We start from the raw sequence: 15,663 nt of genomic DNA on the forward strand, positions 1-15,663 counted from the left end.
GATCCTCGATTTATCCGTTTTCCACAGATTTCTGCTGTTGCCTTGTGGTTAGCCCTTTTTAAAAAAGACGACACAATTCTCGATAAAGCTAATGGGATATGGCCAACAATGCGTCCAGTATCTTCTACAATAGCAACAGCATGCGGATCTTTTGCATTTTCTGGTTCCCGCTGTAAAGTGAGCGTGGTACCAATAACAGGCTCAAAAATGTCCTTGTAAGCATGGTGGCCTCGCATCCACGAGTAGTACTCTTTGCTTTCAACTATTCCAATTTGAGGACTGGCCATAACCGGTACAGTAAATAAAAATAACACGAAATGAGTTTGGTTTGCTCTTGACAGAACCACAGCGATCTTTGATCTCTAGCGCGACCACACAGAAAGGTCGTGCTAAAATGCATGCTGTCGGTAAAATCTTTTGTGTAATTGCAACTGATGCATCCGGTACATGTCAAGTTTACACTTGGTCTTTTGCAGCAAGCGTGTGTTGACCAGGTTGTGTTCTATTGGAGACACCATTGAATCATGCCAAAAGATAAAACAAAGCGGAAAGCAAGGAACGAATTACCTTTAGAAAAACGTTTTCAAATCGTAGAAGAATACGAAAATGGTAAAGGATTGACAGGAGTATGCAAACTTGCTGAGAAATTCAGTTGTGGAAAAACACAAGTAAGAGAGTAAGAGAGGAGTACGAAAGAGGATTTTCCAGTACGAAGAAGCGTAACCGTACTTCACAATACTTGGACGTGAATGATGCTGTATGGGAATGGTTCAAGAAGAAAACCAAACAACGCACTCCAGTCGATGGTCCTATTATCCAGGAGTTTGGAATGAAAGCAGCAGAGGAACTTGGCTACCCTGAGTTCAAGGCGTCAAGAAGCTGGCTTACGAGATTTAAAGAGCGCAACAACCTTTCGCAACACAAACTCCGTGGTGAATCTGCTGATGTGCCAGAGGCTACAGTGTACTCTTGGAAAGAGCGTCTTGGGTCTATTATCTCTGGATATGCGATGCAAGACATCTGGAACATGGATAAAACTGGCTGCTTTTATCGCGCACTTCCGGATAAGAGCCTTTCGGAGAAAGCAAAGAAATGCAAAGGAGGCAAGAAGTCAAAAGAGCGGTTAACTGTTGCTTTCTTCGTTTCTACTACTGAGGAAAGGAGAAAACCAGTTGTAATCGGAAAGTATACGAATCCAAGGTGCCTGAAGAATATAAACAAAGATGATCTTCCTTGTCAGTATTTGAATCAACAGAAGGCTTGGATGACATCTGATATCCTTCACAAGCTCCTCAGCCAGTTAAACAGCTCTTTCAAGGCCCAGAATCGATCAATACTTTTATTCATTGACTCTGCTGGATGTCACCCCTATGATCTCAAGGGACGCTATTCCAATATTAAACTAGTGTTTTTTTCCTGTAAACTGCACGTCCAAGCTGCAACCTTTAGATCTCGGAATAATCCAGAACTTTAAAGTCCATTACAGAAAGTTGCTACTTCGTCATATTATTACAATGACCACAGACCACGACAGTGCAACAGACATTGCCAAAACATTGGACGTGCTGCAGGCCATAAGGTGGATGGGGACTGCTTGGTCTAAGGTCGAGAACGATACCATTATTAAATGTTTTGCAGCAGCTGAAATTCCCAGCACTTTCTCAGAAGCAGCTACCGTCAGTACTGTGACAGGAGAGGAGGATCCCTTTGCTGATCTTGATGTCTCGGCGGATGAGGAACTGGAGAATCTTGTCCAACAGGTTGCACCTGGAAGTGGAATCAGTGCTTACCTGGAGTCCGATAACGAACTTCCAACCTGTTACAGTCTTTTTAACGAACAACAGCTGCTGGAGGCCATTGGTACTTCTCACGATGTCATGGAAATAGAGAGTGACGACGAGAATGAAATGGAAAAAGAAGATACCCCAGGTGAAGGCGAACGCTCGAACGAAACAACCACTTTGAAAAGTTTCAAGGACGTTCTGGACAGTGTCCAAAACATTTCTGCTTTTTTGATTCATAGAGGAAAGTTTAAGGTTGCTAATGAATTTAGTCTCCTTGGCGACAAAGTGGGGGAAGTTGCAGTCCAAAGGAGAAGTACACAGAGCCGATTGGAACGATATTTTCAGGCAATGTGATAGCTGATGCAATCAATAGCTGATGTTCAGGTTTTTCCTCGAAAATGTAATTTTTTTTAGAACTGTAGATTACTGTACTTCAGTACAGTAGGAAACCAAAACGATGCGTATGTGGACATTGCTGCAACATACGATGATTGTTTTTTACGTACTTAGAAGAACTACTGTACACAAAGGGTACGTAACTCCTGTTCTGCTAAGTTCTGTTCTGTTTGTAAATAAAGTTCTGACGCTCTTTACTTGCGACAACGGGTCTGAAAAAGGTACTGGAGTTAATGAAAATGAACACACATGTGACCCCCTACTGTAAATATGGTTTAAAGTAAAAATTTTCTCGCACCCCGCTATTACGGACTCTCGCTATTACGGACACCAAATCACGGTCCCGAGGGTGTCCACTATGACGGGAGTTGACTGTAAACAGTTGGTTTATCTGGAGCAAAGATGATATTCAAGATGATGATTTTTACCTGATGCTTCCTAGCAATGCCAATACGAACTTGTTCCCAACCAACTCAACGTCATACTATCATGTAACGTTACCTCGACAAATCCGTTTAAAAGATGAAGAGGATTGGGAAGTTGGACTTCATAATGTAATCTACCCATTCTCGTGCTTTGAAGTTCCCCACGAATGTAATTATCCGCATTTCATGCTCCGACGATCTGGTACCCAAGAAGTAAAGAGGATACCTCTACCTGTGGGAAGATATCGTTCAGCACTGGACGTGATAGAAGGCACGCTGCAATGTGTGCAAAGAAAAAGCCTTCACATTGCCGTGGATGATGAATGGAACATTACCTTTACAACTCAAGAGGAATGGATGTTCGTGGCCAAGCCTGTGGCTCAAGCTCTTGGCTGGATAACCCAAGAAAACAAAGTCCGAGAAAGCACCATGTTTCCATTGAAGATCTATTCTACCCTTGGACAGATTCCTACTTATGGTTATGAATGGTGTGCATTACCGCTTCGTTACTCATTCACATTTCCCGAGACATTCTTAATTCCTTTAACCGTTTTTTATGTGGCTGCACACACAGAGTAGTGCAAGTGCAAACCAATCTCATAGAGTCACATTAAGTGGGTGAAAAACAGTTGCATTTGCTATATGAAATGGTACCGCACGGTAGATTTCGTGACACGTTAAAATGGAAGAAGCAACACACGTCAGTTATTTTCCTTTATGAACCAAAACATTGGAGACCGTTGAAATCTACTTAACAAGTGGTTGTGGAAAGCTGCTTTCATTCCAAGGTGGTATCGTAAAGGTGACACCTCACTTTAGACAGCGTACAAGATGAGTAACAGTTTTTACATCGTTGTAACCAGTGACGCAAGCACAGCTCAGTACCCTGAAAACAAACCTGCCAAGTTTAAGATGCAACTTCTGAATCAACAACACTTAAGTCAGGATTGGGAAGTGGCAATGACACACATCATTTACCCACATACTTGGAAAAATGTGCAAAGTCGGCAACTGTCTCACCTGTTAAGCTGTAACAGCGATTTACCATGGACCCTACCCATCTATCTACCAAGTGGCATTTATCGAACAGTTGATGACTTGGTCAATGGTATGGTAACAGGACTCCAGAGTGCATTTCCAGATGTTTATCTTAAATGTGGAAAAGGATCAAGCGCATCGGTGGAAGTGACTCCTTTAACATTTACTCCAAAGCTTAACATTACTACGAATTCAAGTTACCTCCAACATTTCAAGTAACGTTGCCCAAGAACTTAGCTCGGGCATTAGGATACTTGAACCATCATGATCGGGTACCGGCTCTTTATCAGATCAGTCTTCCCACTGTTGTCCAACTGAATAAGAACCAGAGTGTGACACTTACGGCTACTACCACCAATGTGCGACGAGACGATGAATTGGTCTGGGGTATGTTAAGCAGACATTCATTTCAGACTATGTACATCTACTCTGACCTAATAGAGTCCCTTTTAGTGGGGGATGTAAAAGCGAATATACTTCGAACCATAGTACCTCATGGTCAACCTGGGAAGATGGTGGCAGAGGAAATAAAGACTCCTACTTACCATCGACTCCGTACATCTGTATTTTCTTCCGTGGAGATCAATATAAGATGTGACACTGGCCATCTGGTACCATTTGCGTTTGGCAATGTAGGAAAACGTTTACTCAATACAGAAGTGGATAGAGGAATGCAAATTGCAAAAGATGTCATCAATGGTCAGTCTTTGAAGAAAGCAGCAAAAGCGAGGGCAAAGACTGTCGGTAAACAGTTTCTGACTTGTGCTTTCCAGGACCTTATGCAACAAGGTCGTGGGGGGAGACTACTTAAGCGCAAACGGAACTCCTGCCAGTTCAAGACAGACCAAGAAACGGAGAACATCACCTTCAAAGTTCAAGACCATTTTCGACTAAAGATGGCCTCAGCTCACCCTCTCTCTGCCCCCGGTGAAAATTCGAGATTACAGTTATTTCAAGTACCGGTCACAGATGTTTCCATTCTCAAAAGTAAATGGGTGGATGATGAATCAGTTCAAAGTGGAACCAACCCCATCGAGTTTGTCATCAAGCCTCTATCTGATTACATTGACATCAACAAAACACAACTGCGATTGGTGGTGAAGATTACCAAACGAAATGGCGGGAATACAGGAGGTGCAAAGAAATATACTTTCATCAACAACGTGCTTCATTCGCTCATCAAACAGTTTACCATCAAGTTGAACGAAACAGTTGTCACAGAACAGTCCGACACACAGGCGTACAATGCCTACATCAAGACCTTGTTTAATTTTACTGAACAGACAAAGAAATCCTACCTAACCAAAGCATTGTACTACAAAGACACAGCAGGACATATGGATGTAGTAGATAACACTTCTGACAAAACTGGGGACTCAAGAAGAGGGGTGTATTTACCAATGCTGGTGCTGAAGTAGGATTGGTTGGAGTACCCCTGTGTGATCTGTTCAACACCAATAAGCTGCTGCTGGACAACATAGAAATCAAAATCAAGATTGATCTAAACAGCGATGAATTTGTTCTCATGAGTGGAGAAGAGGCCAATGATTGCAAGATAAGCATAATGTCAAGCACTCTCAGAATCCGCACAGTACGCGTAGCTGACAGTACCAAACTAGAGCATGTTAGTATCATGCAAGGACGGTCAGGACAAAAAGCCCTACCTGCTATCTACACGCTGACAAGGACGCCAACACACGCTAGAATTATCCCCAGGGGTGTGCTGAATCATATCGAGACGGATCCCTTCAACGGACTTACTTCTCAATGCATCATATTTGTAATGGTACAAAATGATGCCTACAATGGTAGCTTGGCAAGAAATCCTTTCAATTTTCAGCTGTTTGACGTGAATGCACTACGACTGACGGTCAATGGTGGAGAAATCCCTTATTCAGTGATAGATTTGACAGGTGGAAAGAGAATCGATGGGTACAATACACTCTTCTCAGGCAGTGGTGATATGAACTGTGGTCATGGTATTGATATTGACAGAAAAGATTGGGAAGGTGGATACAGCTTATTCCGCTTGGATACCACTCCTGCGGGTAGTGGCCACCCAGACCACCTGATTCCTCATCGCAGAGGTAACGTCAATTTGTATCTGAAATTTGGAGCGCCGACACCAGAGGTTTTAAATTTAATCGTAAACGCAGAATTCCAAAATCATTTGCAGGTTGAGCGCAATAGATGCCTGGTATACGATCTGTCTCAAGGTGCTTGAAGATGCATACAACTCAAGAGTTATGGGAAGCGTCAATGCACGATCCTTTCCTAGCACCTATCATGAAAGGAGTATTTCCAAGTGACAAGTTATCAATCGTTGATACGTATCCTACAGCAATGATTGCAAATACAGATCCTCATCATCAACCTGGAACGCATTGAATTGCCATGTACTTTATATCGCCTCAAGAAAGCAAATTCTTTGACAGCTATGGATTTCCTCCTGAAAGCTATGGTATGGATGGATACATACTGAGTGGAAAAACATATTACAATGACAAACCGGTGCAAGGCATAACCTCAGATGTGTGTGGAGACTATTGCCTGTTTTACTTACTTCATCGTGCACGAAATGTGATTTAAACACTATTCAAAATAAATTTCTGCGATATGATTCACAATGGAACGATTCACAAGTAGCACAATTTGTACACACCTACATTCAGTCGTCAACGAATGCTAGAAATAAAAACGTCTCACAATTTGAGGAGCAAGCTTGTAAATCCTTCAAATGTTGGCGTAATCAACAAATAAATAAATGAATGATGTGTGCGCGTCTTTGGTATATCACTTTAAAAAGGAACATCGATCAACAAGTTATCATAACGTTGCTGCTTTTCATTGTGATAAGATGTCCCAATTCAAATGTCCAAGCAGTATTATGATAGCAGGGCCAAGTCAGTGTGGAAAGACGACGTTTACGAAACAGTTACTTGAACAAGCAGACTTTATTTGAACGGCCTATTCGTAAAATTGTATATTGCGATGGACAATGGCAAGAATGTTTTAGGAACATGACAGCTCAAGTGACATATGTGGAGGGTATTCCCAAAGATATTCCTAGTTTATTTCCTGCAAACTGCCGACCAGGAATACTCGTACTGGATGACTTAATGAGAAATTGCAGTGATGACGAACGCATTCTCAATCTGTTTACTAAGGTGTCTCATCACTGTGATGTAACCTGTATTTATTTGACCCAGAACCTTTTTCCACCTAGAAAGTTTTTGCGGAGTATCTCTCTGAATGCCCACTACATCATTGCTTTTAACAACCCTCGCGATACGTTGGGTTTTAGAACGTTGGCTCAGCAGACATTCGCAGGAAATGTACCTTACGTATGGGAAAGCTTTCAAGATGCGACGTCAAACCCATTCGGTTATCTTGTCTTGGATTTACATCCTCGTACACGAAATATCCAACGGTTACGGACAAGGATATTACTAACATCACATTCTTATCCCGTGATTTGCGTACAGAAGAAATGTCATAAAACAGAGGAACCACTATCGGTGGATTTCAGTTAACGTGATGACTTCCTGCAGGTCACGTCACACAGCAAAAGGGACAAGAAAAAATCAACGTGGTGGTAACATGGTGTTACGCTCTGGTACCACCACCCGATCTAAAGGGGTTAATAGAAATCGCGTGAGAGTATCCAAACAGTCAAGAGTCCAACAACATTTACCCTTTCTTTGTACCTGTTTCAAGAGTAATAGAAAACAGCGGAAAGACATGATAGCACATGCGAACAAAGGGCAAATGGAAGCCATTGGCGAAATCGCTCTAAATCTCCTTAAAGGCAACATTGTGATACCGAATTCATCATTTAAACAGTTGAAGCCACACAAGTAAAAGCTCCTCTATTTGACTTGCAAGAAACCAAGTCTTCAGCAGAAAAAGGCAGTGTTGAATCAAAAGGGAGGATTCTTGTCTGCCCTTGCTAGTTTGATTGCTCCTCTTGTTACCGAGTTGTTAGGAAAAGTGTTCAAATGAAGCACGTGCAGAAGATGGTGATGGTACCTGAACATTTATGTCAAAGTATGGAAACAGAACACCGGTTGACTGCACCAGCTCAGCTTCCCACTTTGACACGTTTAGATCAAGTCATGAAGCAGATCATGGACTCGTCTTTACCTGAAGATCAAAAAGTGCTATTGTTGGATCAACTTTTGCAAAGGTATCAAGGGTTGACAAAACAGATCAAAACTGAAGTGACGGTGAAACCAACAGTGGTGATACCTAAGTCAGAGCCATTACCTGCTAAGGAGTCTACCCCCAAACCAGAGTAAGTAAGTAAGTAAGTAATTTATTTAGTGTCAAATACACAGGGGGTGGTCTCCCAGTCCCCCGAGCCACAGGCTCATGATATAAGTGTTTGACAGTATAAAAAAAAGATAATAACTACTAATTAAATTAAAAAGTAACATCTAAATATAAATAAATAAAAATAAATCGGGTCAGAGGCAATTGCTGCATTGACAGCCGTTAAAATTTAACTTAGTTAAAAGTCTCCGAAAGGATGATGCATTAGGTGCGTTTTTTACAGCAGATGGCAACTGGTTCCAGATGTGTGAGATCATGTACGCATATGAGCCATGAAGGAATCTACTATTGTATGAAGTTTGTACAACATTTAGACCATTGCTTCTAAGATTATATGGTGTAACTCGGGATTTGAATAAATTGGCTACATAGCCTGGACCATTCTCCTTGAAACATTTAAAAAATATCATCAAAGATTGTTCTATGCGTCTATGTTCCAATGTATTCATGTCTGCCATCCTAAGAATTGATTCATAATCAGTACTTTTCCCCATGTTCATTATAGTTCGTAGACCATAATAGAGAGACAAAATCTACCAAAGTCTCTAAACCATTGAGGGGTACTCCTCTCAGTACTAAAGGGTCAAAAATTCCCATTCGAACCGAAACACCGCCTTCCGTTTTAACTGAAGAATTAGCGCATGCACTCATGATGGATACACCACCAACTTCTAGGCGTAAAACAGGAAAACGTCATTACAAGGCAAGAACACCCTTGGTCGCAAGGTTACGAAGCAATACACAATGGGAACCGTACTAAACTGGAAAAACCTGTTTATCTAAAGAGAAAGATATAAAACAGAAGGATATGATTGCTATGGTTATTGAGTCCAGATCATGGCGCCAAACATCTTTGAAAATAAAAGCAACTCTTGTGACGATGAGAGAATAAAGGAAGCGTATTGGATCTGTTTTGCGTTCTCGGTGTATGAGGACATTTTTAAAAAGGAACCGCTTTCATTGCATGATCATCAAAACGTGACGTCATGTTTGAAGGAGGCAGCTTTGGATAAATATCGTAGCAATGTTTATTGGTTGTGGCACGATTTATTAGATGTGTTGGATGCAGTGGCGCCGTATGAACAAGACTGGATCGATAACACACAACCACATGAAGAGCGGAAACACATTGAGAAAGTGCTTCTGCCACCTGACCAGTTTTGCAAAACCTGTTGGTACTGGTTAGACTTGATGATTAACGACATTGATGAGGCTGACAGGTTATAAACTGGTTTTATTATATTTGAAAGAACTGCTATTTAAAAACTGTATAAAGTGACCGTGACTTTGATCATCACACGTCACTTTCGACCGACTGCTCCCAAGAAACACTTCCAAGATGAGTTACTCAAAATGTGGACTCTGCCTCCAAGACCTCGAAGTGATCAAACCCGCCTCTGGTATAGCCTACATTCGGTGTTCAAATTGGAAAGAATGTCCGTTCTTCTGCTCTGAAGAGAGTATCCATGGCTATCAACAATGCGTGTGTGACCGTGTGATCCATGAGTACAAAGTATGTGAAGGTGGTAAGCCGCTACTGTGCAAGCACATGGACACGCCCACGTTAAGGGTTTCAAGATCAGCAAAGAATCCGTTCAGGCCTTACTTTACATGTAGAAGAAAGGAAGTGTGCAGACACTTTCAATGGGGTGATGAAATGCCTGTGGATGCATATTCTCAAAGGGAGCCTCCGGTGTACAAACCAAGAGAAACTGAGGTGGACATGACGAAAACATATGGGAAACAGCTGCAAAGACCCAAGCTTCAGAGACAATTTGCCAGAATCGATAAAGTGACTGATTTCATGTAAAATGCAGGACCATTATTCTCTTTGGAATTTGATTGTAATATCTTATCATGTTCATATCTAGGCGCATTTGATCATATACACATGCTAATTTGCGCCATACAAATATTAATTATTATTATTATTATTATTATTATTATTATTATTTATTCAATAAAATTAATGGTGTTCATACAAAATATTGTCTCGTGTCCGTTTTTGGGTGCTGCTAATGACAGGGACAGGGATAAAAAACCGGTTTGACAGGTTTGTCTAGTCTGAGATATTAAGGAGATCATTTTGAATAATGAATTGTGTTCAAAACTGGTTTGGTCTGGTTTTTCTAGGTTGAACTTGTTTGACCATGACGTCAGTGGCTACTTATTGGTTCTCAACTTACCCATTGTTCTTTCCCTATACATTTGCTATACCACCCGGCTGGTTGGGCGGAACCATACCACCAGAGCACAGTACACTTGACTAATAAACAACAAATTCCAAATTATACATACACTTGCATCTCATTAAACCCCTCTTCCACCTAGATGACTTGCATCTCATTAAACCCTTTCCCTATATCTACCACATGTCATGTCAACTCATTCAACGCTTAAAACCGGTTTAAGTCACCCCTGAATCTGTTTGAATACATGAATAAAATTGGTCTAGTCATTCGGGACACACTACTCAAATGGGCAGTATTCAAGACTATTCTACCACCTCGTCTTTGTAAACATTCCAGACCTTCTTCATTCCCCTTACCACATCTATGGAAAACAGCACCACAATAATCCAAAATTGGAAGAATCATCGATTTAAACAATCTATTCGCTAATTCAATTGTTAATGAGAGTCGTGCTCTTGAAAAAATCCCCAGCATCTTGGAAACTTTCTTCTTTACATAATCGATCTGCTCATTCAGAGAAAGGCTGCTGTCCAATATTACGCCAGTATGGGTAACGTACCATGGACCAATGTTCACCAATTTAGGCAAGCATGGACCAATATTAGCCAATATGAATCACCATAGACCAATATTGGTCACCATGGACCAATATTGGCCAATATGAATTACCATAACCAATGTTGACCATTGCTATTCAACACATTGTGACACTGCCAAAATATGGTCATGGTGAACTTGATTTGACAAATAAAGTTTGCCTCCAGCTTTTCTGCTATAAACCTGTGCTTTGTTATCAATGTGTTGAATAATAAAACAATTATCCCGCTCAATCTTACGGCCTCGTCGGCTAAGTATCAGGCGATATTCTGCAGGATAATTGTTAAACATAGGTCAGCATGGACCAATATTGTACAGTTCCAGAAAATATCCATACCCCCCTACGGAAGGTTTTTATTTAATTGTCATTCCCCACCCCCTCGGAATTTCTGTTCCAGAGGGTTTATGATTACCCCCCCCCCCCCCCTACACCCCTCTAGAATTTCCCGGTTTTGAAAACCCTCCTCCCTGGACCCCTCGGAAGTTCAAAATTTATTTATTTATTTATTTATTTATACACATTATTTATACAGAAATTCCAGTTCAGCATAGTTGGTTTAAATGAAAATCTGTATACAATATACAATGTATATACAATGTATACAATGTTAACCATCAACAGACGTGGATGTTTACCATCCACAGACAGACAAGGGCGTTTCTGGCTCTGAGATCTTGCTCTAACTCTACGACTCAATGTCTACAATCGAATCGCAGTTTTCGATCTTATCGACCACACAATTCTCATGGCTAAGCTTACAAATTATGAGCTCCCACCTTGGGTGCTGGACTAGATTGCAGATTTTCTTTCTAAAAGGAAGCAACGAGTGAAACTCGCCCACGATTGCTACTCGGATTGGGGTCCTGTCAGTGCTGGTGTACCGCAGGGGACCAAACTGGGGCCCTGGCTCTTCCTGGTCATGATAAATGACATCAATGTCAATGGCGTCAACCTTTGGAAGTACGTCGATGATACATCGATGGCCGAGACAGTCCACAAGGGGCAACCAAGTGGAATACAAGCTTCCATAGACGACCTAGTTAGGCAAGCCGAAATAGATAAGTTCCGATTGAATGAGAACAAGTGTAAAGAGTTGCAGATAAGTTTCTCAAAGTCTGTAGATCCCTTCGAAACAGTTACTATTAACAACAAACCAATAGAGGTTGTAACTAGCGTAAAACTTCTTGGTCTCACAATTTCAAACAATCTAAAGTGGAATGCTCACATCGAGAATGTTATCAAAAAAGGAGCCTCTAGGCTTTATCTGTTAAGGCAACTTAAGCGTGCAAAGGGAGATCCTGCACAGCTACTTTGTTTCCATACTACGTGTATCCGTGTCTGAAAATGCTTGCCAAGTTTTCCACAATGGTCTGCCTGAGTATCTCTCTGAAGAGCTAGAGAAAATTCAGCGCCGTGCACTTAGAATTATTTTCCTAAAACTTAGGCTACCAAGAGGCTCTTAAAGAGTGCAACATTACCACCCTCCATCAACGGCTTTAATGGCTGACGGAGTGACTATTCAATGAGATCAAGGACAACAGCCTCCACAAATTACATGGTCTTTTGCCGCCACGTAATCTTAGTACCGTAGCTTTAAGGAGAAAGCACGCTTTTCACGTACCTATTTGTAGAACAAATAGATTTAAGAATAGTTTTATCATTATCTATCTATCTATCTATCTCTCTATCTATCTATCCGATAATAAGAATAAATAATAAAATATAGAAATGAAAGCAAAAAATCATTCACAGAGTTCATGAAGGTGAGAAGTTAACTAATCCATTTAGACTATGAAAATTGACGACTCACACTATTACGATCAATTTTTTTACTATTGCAGGAACGTCGAATACCCTATTTCAGCTATTTACAACACTTCGCTATTTCACTTGTTTATCCTTTTGCTAAAACTATGTCTGGGCAAAATTGGAAAAAACTCTTAAATGGTCAATTTTTTACGTCAATGAAACACTGCTTAATTCTCTGTTGTTGCGTAGTTTATGTTTATAACTTTCTTGGGCGCTTAAGAAATTATCTCTATCTAATCACGTTACAACTTTTCTCTTTCACCTAAGAACGACGGCCTTTGCAAATTCCATTTTCATAATGACCTCCGCAGAAAAACGTTTGCTAATTTACCGCGCAGAAACCGCCATGAATATAAGTTGCACATTGAATATACGATGCTGGATTTAAATTTATCAAGTAGAATTTGAAGAACTTTGAAAACCCAGTCGAAAACTGGCTGCATGCATAGGAATTGAAGCCGCTTTTGTGAACAGTTTCAAAAGGTTCTCCTTTTAAAACTTCAAAATTAATTAGTCTGTGGATTCACCTCTCGGCACTCAATAGTTTATAGTTTCTGTTCGGTCACGACTGTGATGTAGGCGAAAAATTGCTTGCCGCCATCGTCGGATGTTCTAACGATAAAAATAATCGTCCAGACCTTAGTTTTCGTAGAGTGCCGAAAATTATTACTAGTCAAGGCGACCATACGGAAATTTTGACCACTGAACGACAACGAGATGGTTAGCAGCCATAAGTCGTGATGACTTGACAGAAAGGATCCTTGAGCAAGACTGTGTTTGCGGTATTCTCTTTCACTCTGGAAAAGCAGCTTCCCTTTGGGATGAATTTAATCCAAATTGGGTTCCAAGCTTGCATCTGGGACATAACAAGTTGAACAACTCTGGGGACAAACTAGAAAAACAAAAGGAAAAGGCCTAGAGGCTAACAGAAATACGTAAACGTGAGAGGGAATGCGAGGAAGAGGAAGCTGTTAAAGTAAAAATACCGAAGGAAGGCGAATAGGGAGGTGACGGAGAACGAATCCGGGATATTCATTTCGAGGTTGAAGAAGACTGTGGATGAGGAGGAGAATGAAAACAGCATTGGCACGCAAACTGATCCAAGCGAGTTCACATTTTCACGGTGCACTCAAACAGAGGAATGTTGTTACATGGTTGAAACACCGAAACCTTGGCTACCAGAAAAATCCACCGTGTTTGAACAGGATTTCTTTGAGGGAGATGACGAAAAAGTTCGTTTTTATACTGGTTTGCACTCAATGGACGTTTTTATGAAAACGTTTTCTTTTGTTTCGCCGCATGTCAAAAGACGCTCTCTGTCATTGAGTAAATTTTAGGAGTTTGTTCTGGTGTTGATAAAACTACGGCTGGCTGTTCCACACCAAGACCTTCCTTATCGTTTTAATGTTTCAAGACCTGTTGTTTCATGTATTCTTCTCACCTGGTTAACCATGATAGATATTTGTTTATCACCTTTAATTTCCTGGCCAAGCCGGGAACAGCTTCAAAGAACAATGCCAAAATGTTTCATGGATTCTTTTGGTCTGAAAACAAGTGTGATCATCGACTGTTTCGAGATATTCATTGATAGAACATCTAATCTTCTAACCAGCGAACAGACATTTTCTAACTACAAGCATCATAACACAGCAAAAGTGTTGATTGGAATAACACCACAAGGAAATATATCATTTGTAAATGAGGCCTGGGGGGACGTACTTCAGACAAGTTTCTAAAAGAGAACTGTGGTTTTTCAAAAAATAATTACTTCCGGGGGATCATGTCCTCGCAGACAGAGGCTTTACTGTTCATGAGCAGGTGTGGTTCCACCAAGCAGAACTTAACATACCTGCATTTACCAGGGGCAAAAACCATCTAGATCCAGTTTACGTAGAAAAGACATGGAAAATTGCCAATGTCAAAATTCATGTGGAGAGAGTGATAAGAATTCTGAGACAAAAATAAACGATCTTACAAAGTACCCTGTCAACAGACTACCTCATGTGCAACTCCGAGGACAAAAGCAAAATTCCACTGATTGAAAAGATAATCAGAGTATGTGCCGCCCTTGCCAACCTTCGTCCTCCTATTGTTAATTTGGATTGAGTTCTTCACTGGGTGACCAGTCAATAGCCTAACAAATTAATGGAGTTAGCAAGAAACTTAATAGCACTGTATTAAGCAAACTCAATTTTTAACTCGTAAATGCGCGCATGTGCAATGAACGAGTTATAGCGATGAGTGGAGTTTTCCTTGGTTGGTTGGCTGGTTCTGTTGTTAAAGTGCCACTACGATCAAAATTTTGCATCCCTTTTTTTCTTCAGCTTTGGAAAGTAGAAGTGATAAATACTAACCACGCCAAATTTTACATCGAAATTCCAACGGGAAGACCAGTTATTTTAAACGCGAAGTTCAGCTTCACTGTGCCGCCATTACTCGAACGACAAATGGCCGTGAACTACATAGAGAGCTGGATCTAGTTGCACCGACAGCAATATGACGTCATACGCGCACAACAACATGGCCTGCTTTCGAATGTTCGATCTCGCTGAAAGAAGCCATTTCTTTTTATTTTAGTGGCTCAAGGGCCATCTTTACAACGCACACGTATTGTGGGCAACCGAAAGAAACCTAATGGTGGTTGTTTGAACATTTATGGTTCTGAAATACGTCAAAAGGGGGTAATTTCTTCAGACAAATCGTCTTTTTGTACATCGCACCGAAGTACTAAAGTCTGTAAAGACATATCCTCTCGACGACTTCGACAGCTGCTTCGAGGGAAACTCAAACGCAAGGACTGCCATGCAATGCTACTGCCTCGATGCTTACTTTTCCAGGGTAAAGCGATGGACTAAGTGAAGCGATTAGGCCAAGGTAACTAATCGGAAACGAAGTGTTTTCGTGAATGCGTGCAATGAAAGCAAGTGGCGCGGAGTGGTGGTGTGTATGTTTTGTTTATAGCTCATTGTAATGCTTTGTTTGTCCAGTGTTCATTACGTCTACTTCCTATAAGTGTCATGCTTTGGTAAAATAAAAGTGCATAGGTACTCCATTTTATTCAAATAATAATAATAATTGCTTGTGGTATA

General features: G+C 40.9%; 1 protein-coding gene and 1 pseudogene across 1 annotated transcript; both read left to right on the top strand.

Moving 5' to 3' along the window:
• Window positions 1-3,436: 3,436 nt before the first annotated feature.
• On the top strand, window positions 3,437-4,537 carry LOC146488472 (uncharacterized). Its single transcript, XM_085115810.1, has 3 exons — window positions 3,437-3,790; window positions 3,841-4,383; window positions 4,433-4,537. Exons 1-3 carry the CDS (start codon window positions 3,437-3,439, stop codon window positions 4,535-4,537), a joined length of 1,002 nt encoding a protein of 333 aa, XP_084971936.1.
• Window positions 4,538-4,539: 2 nt separating this feature from the next.
• Window positions 4,540-5,867, top strand: LOC146488473 (uncharacterized protein F54H12.2-like; annotated as a pseudogene).
• Window positions 5,868-15,663: the final 9,796 nt, after the last annotated feature.

The sequence above is a fragment of the Pavona decussata genome, unplaced genomic scaffold (genome assembly GCF_977016875.1).
Source record: "Pavona decussata unplaced genomic scaffold, jaPavDecu1.1 SCAFFOLD_9, whole genome shotgun sequence".
NCBI classification, from domain to species: Eukaryota; Metazoa; Cnidaria; class Anthozoa; order Scleractinia; family Agariciidae; genus Pavona; species Pavona decussata.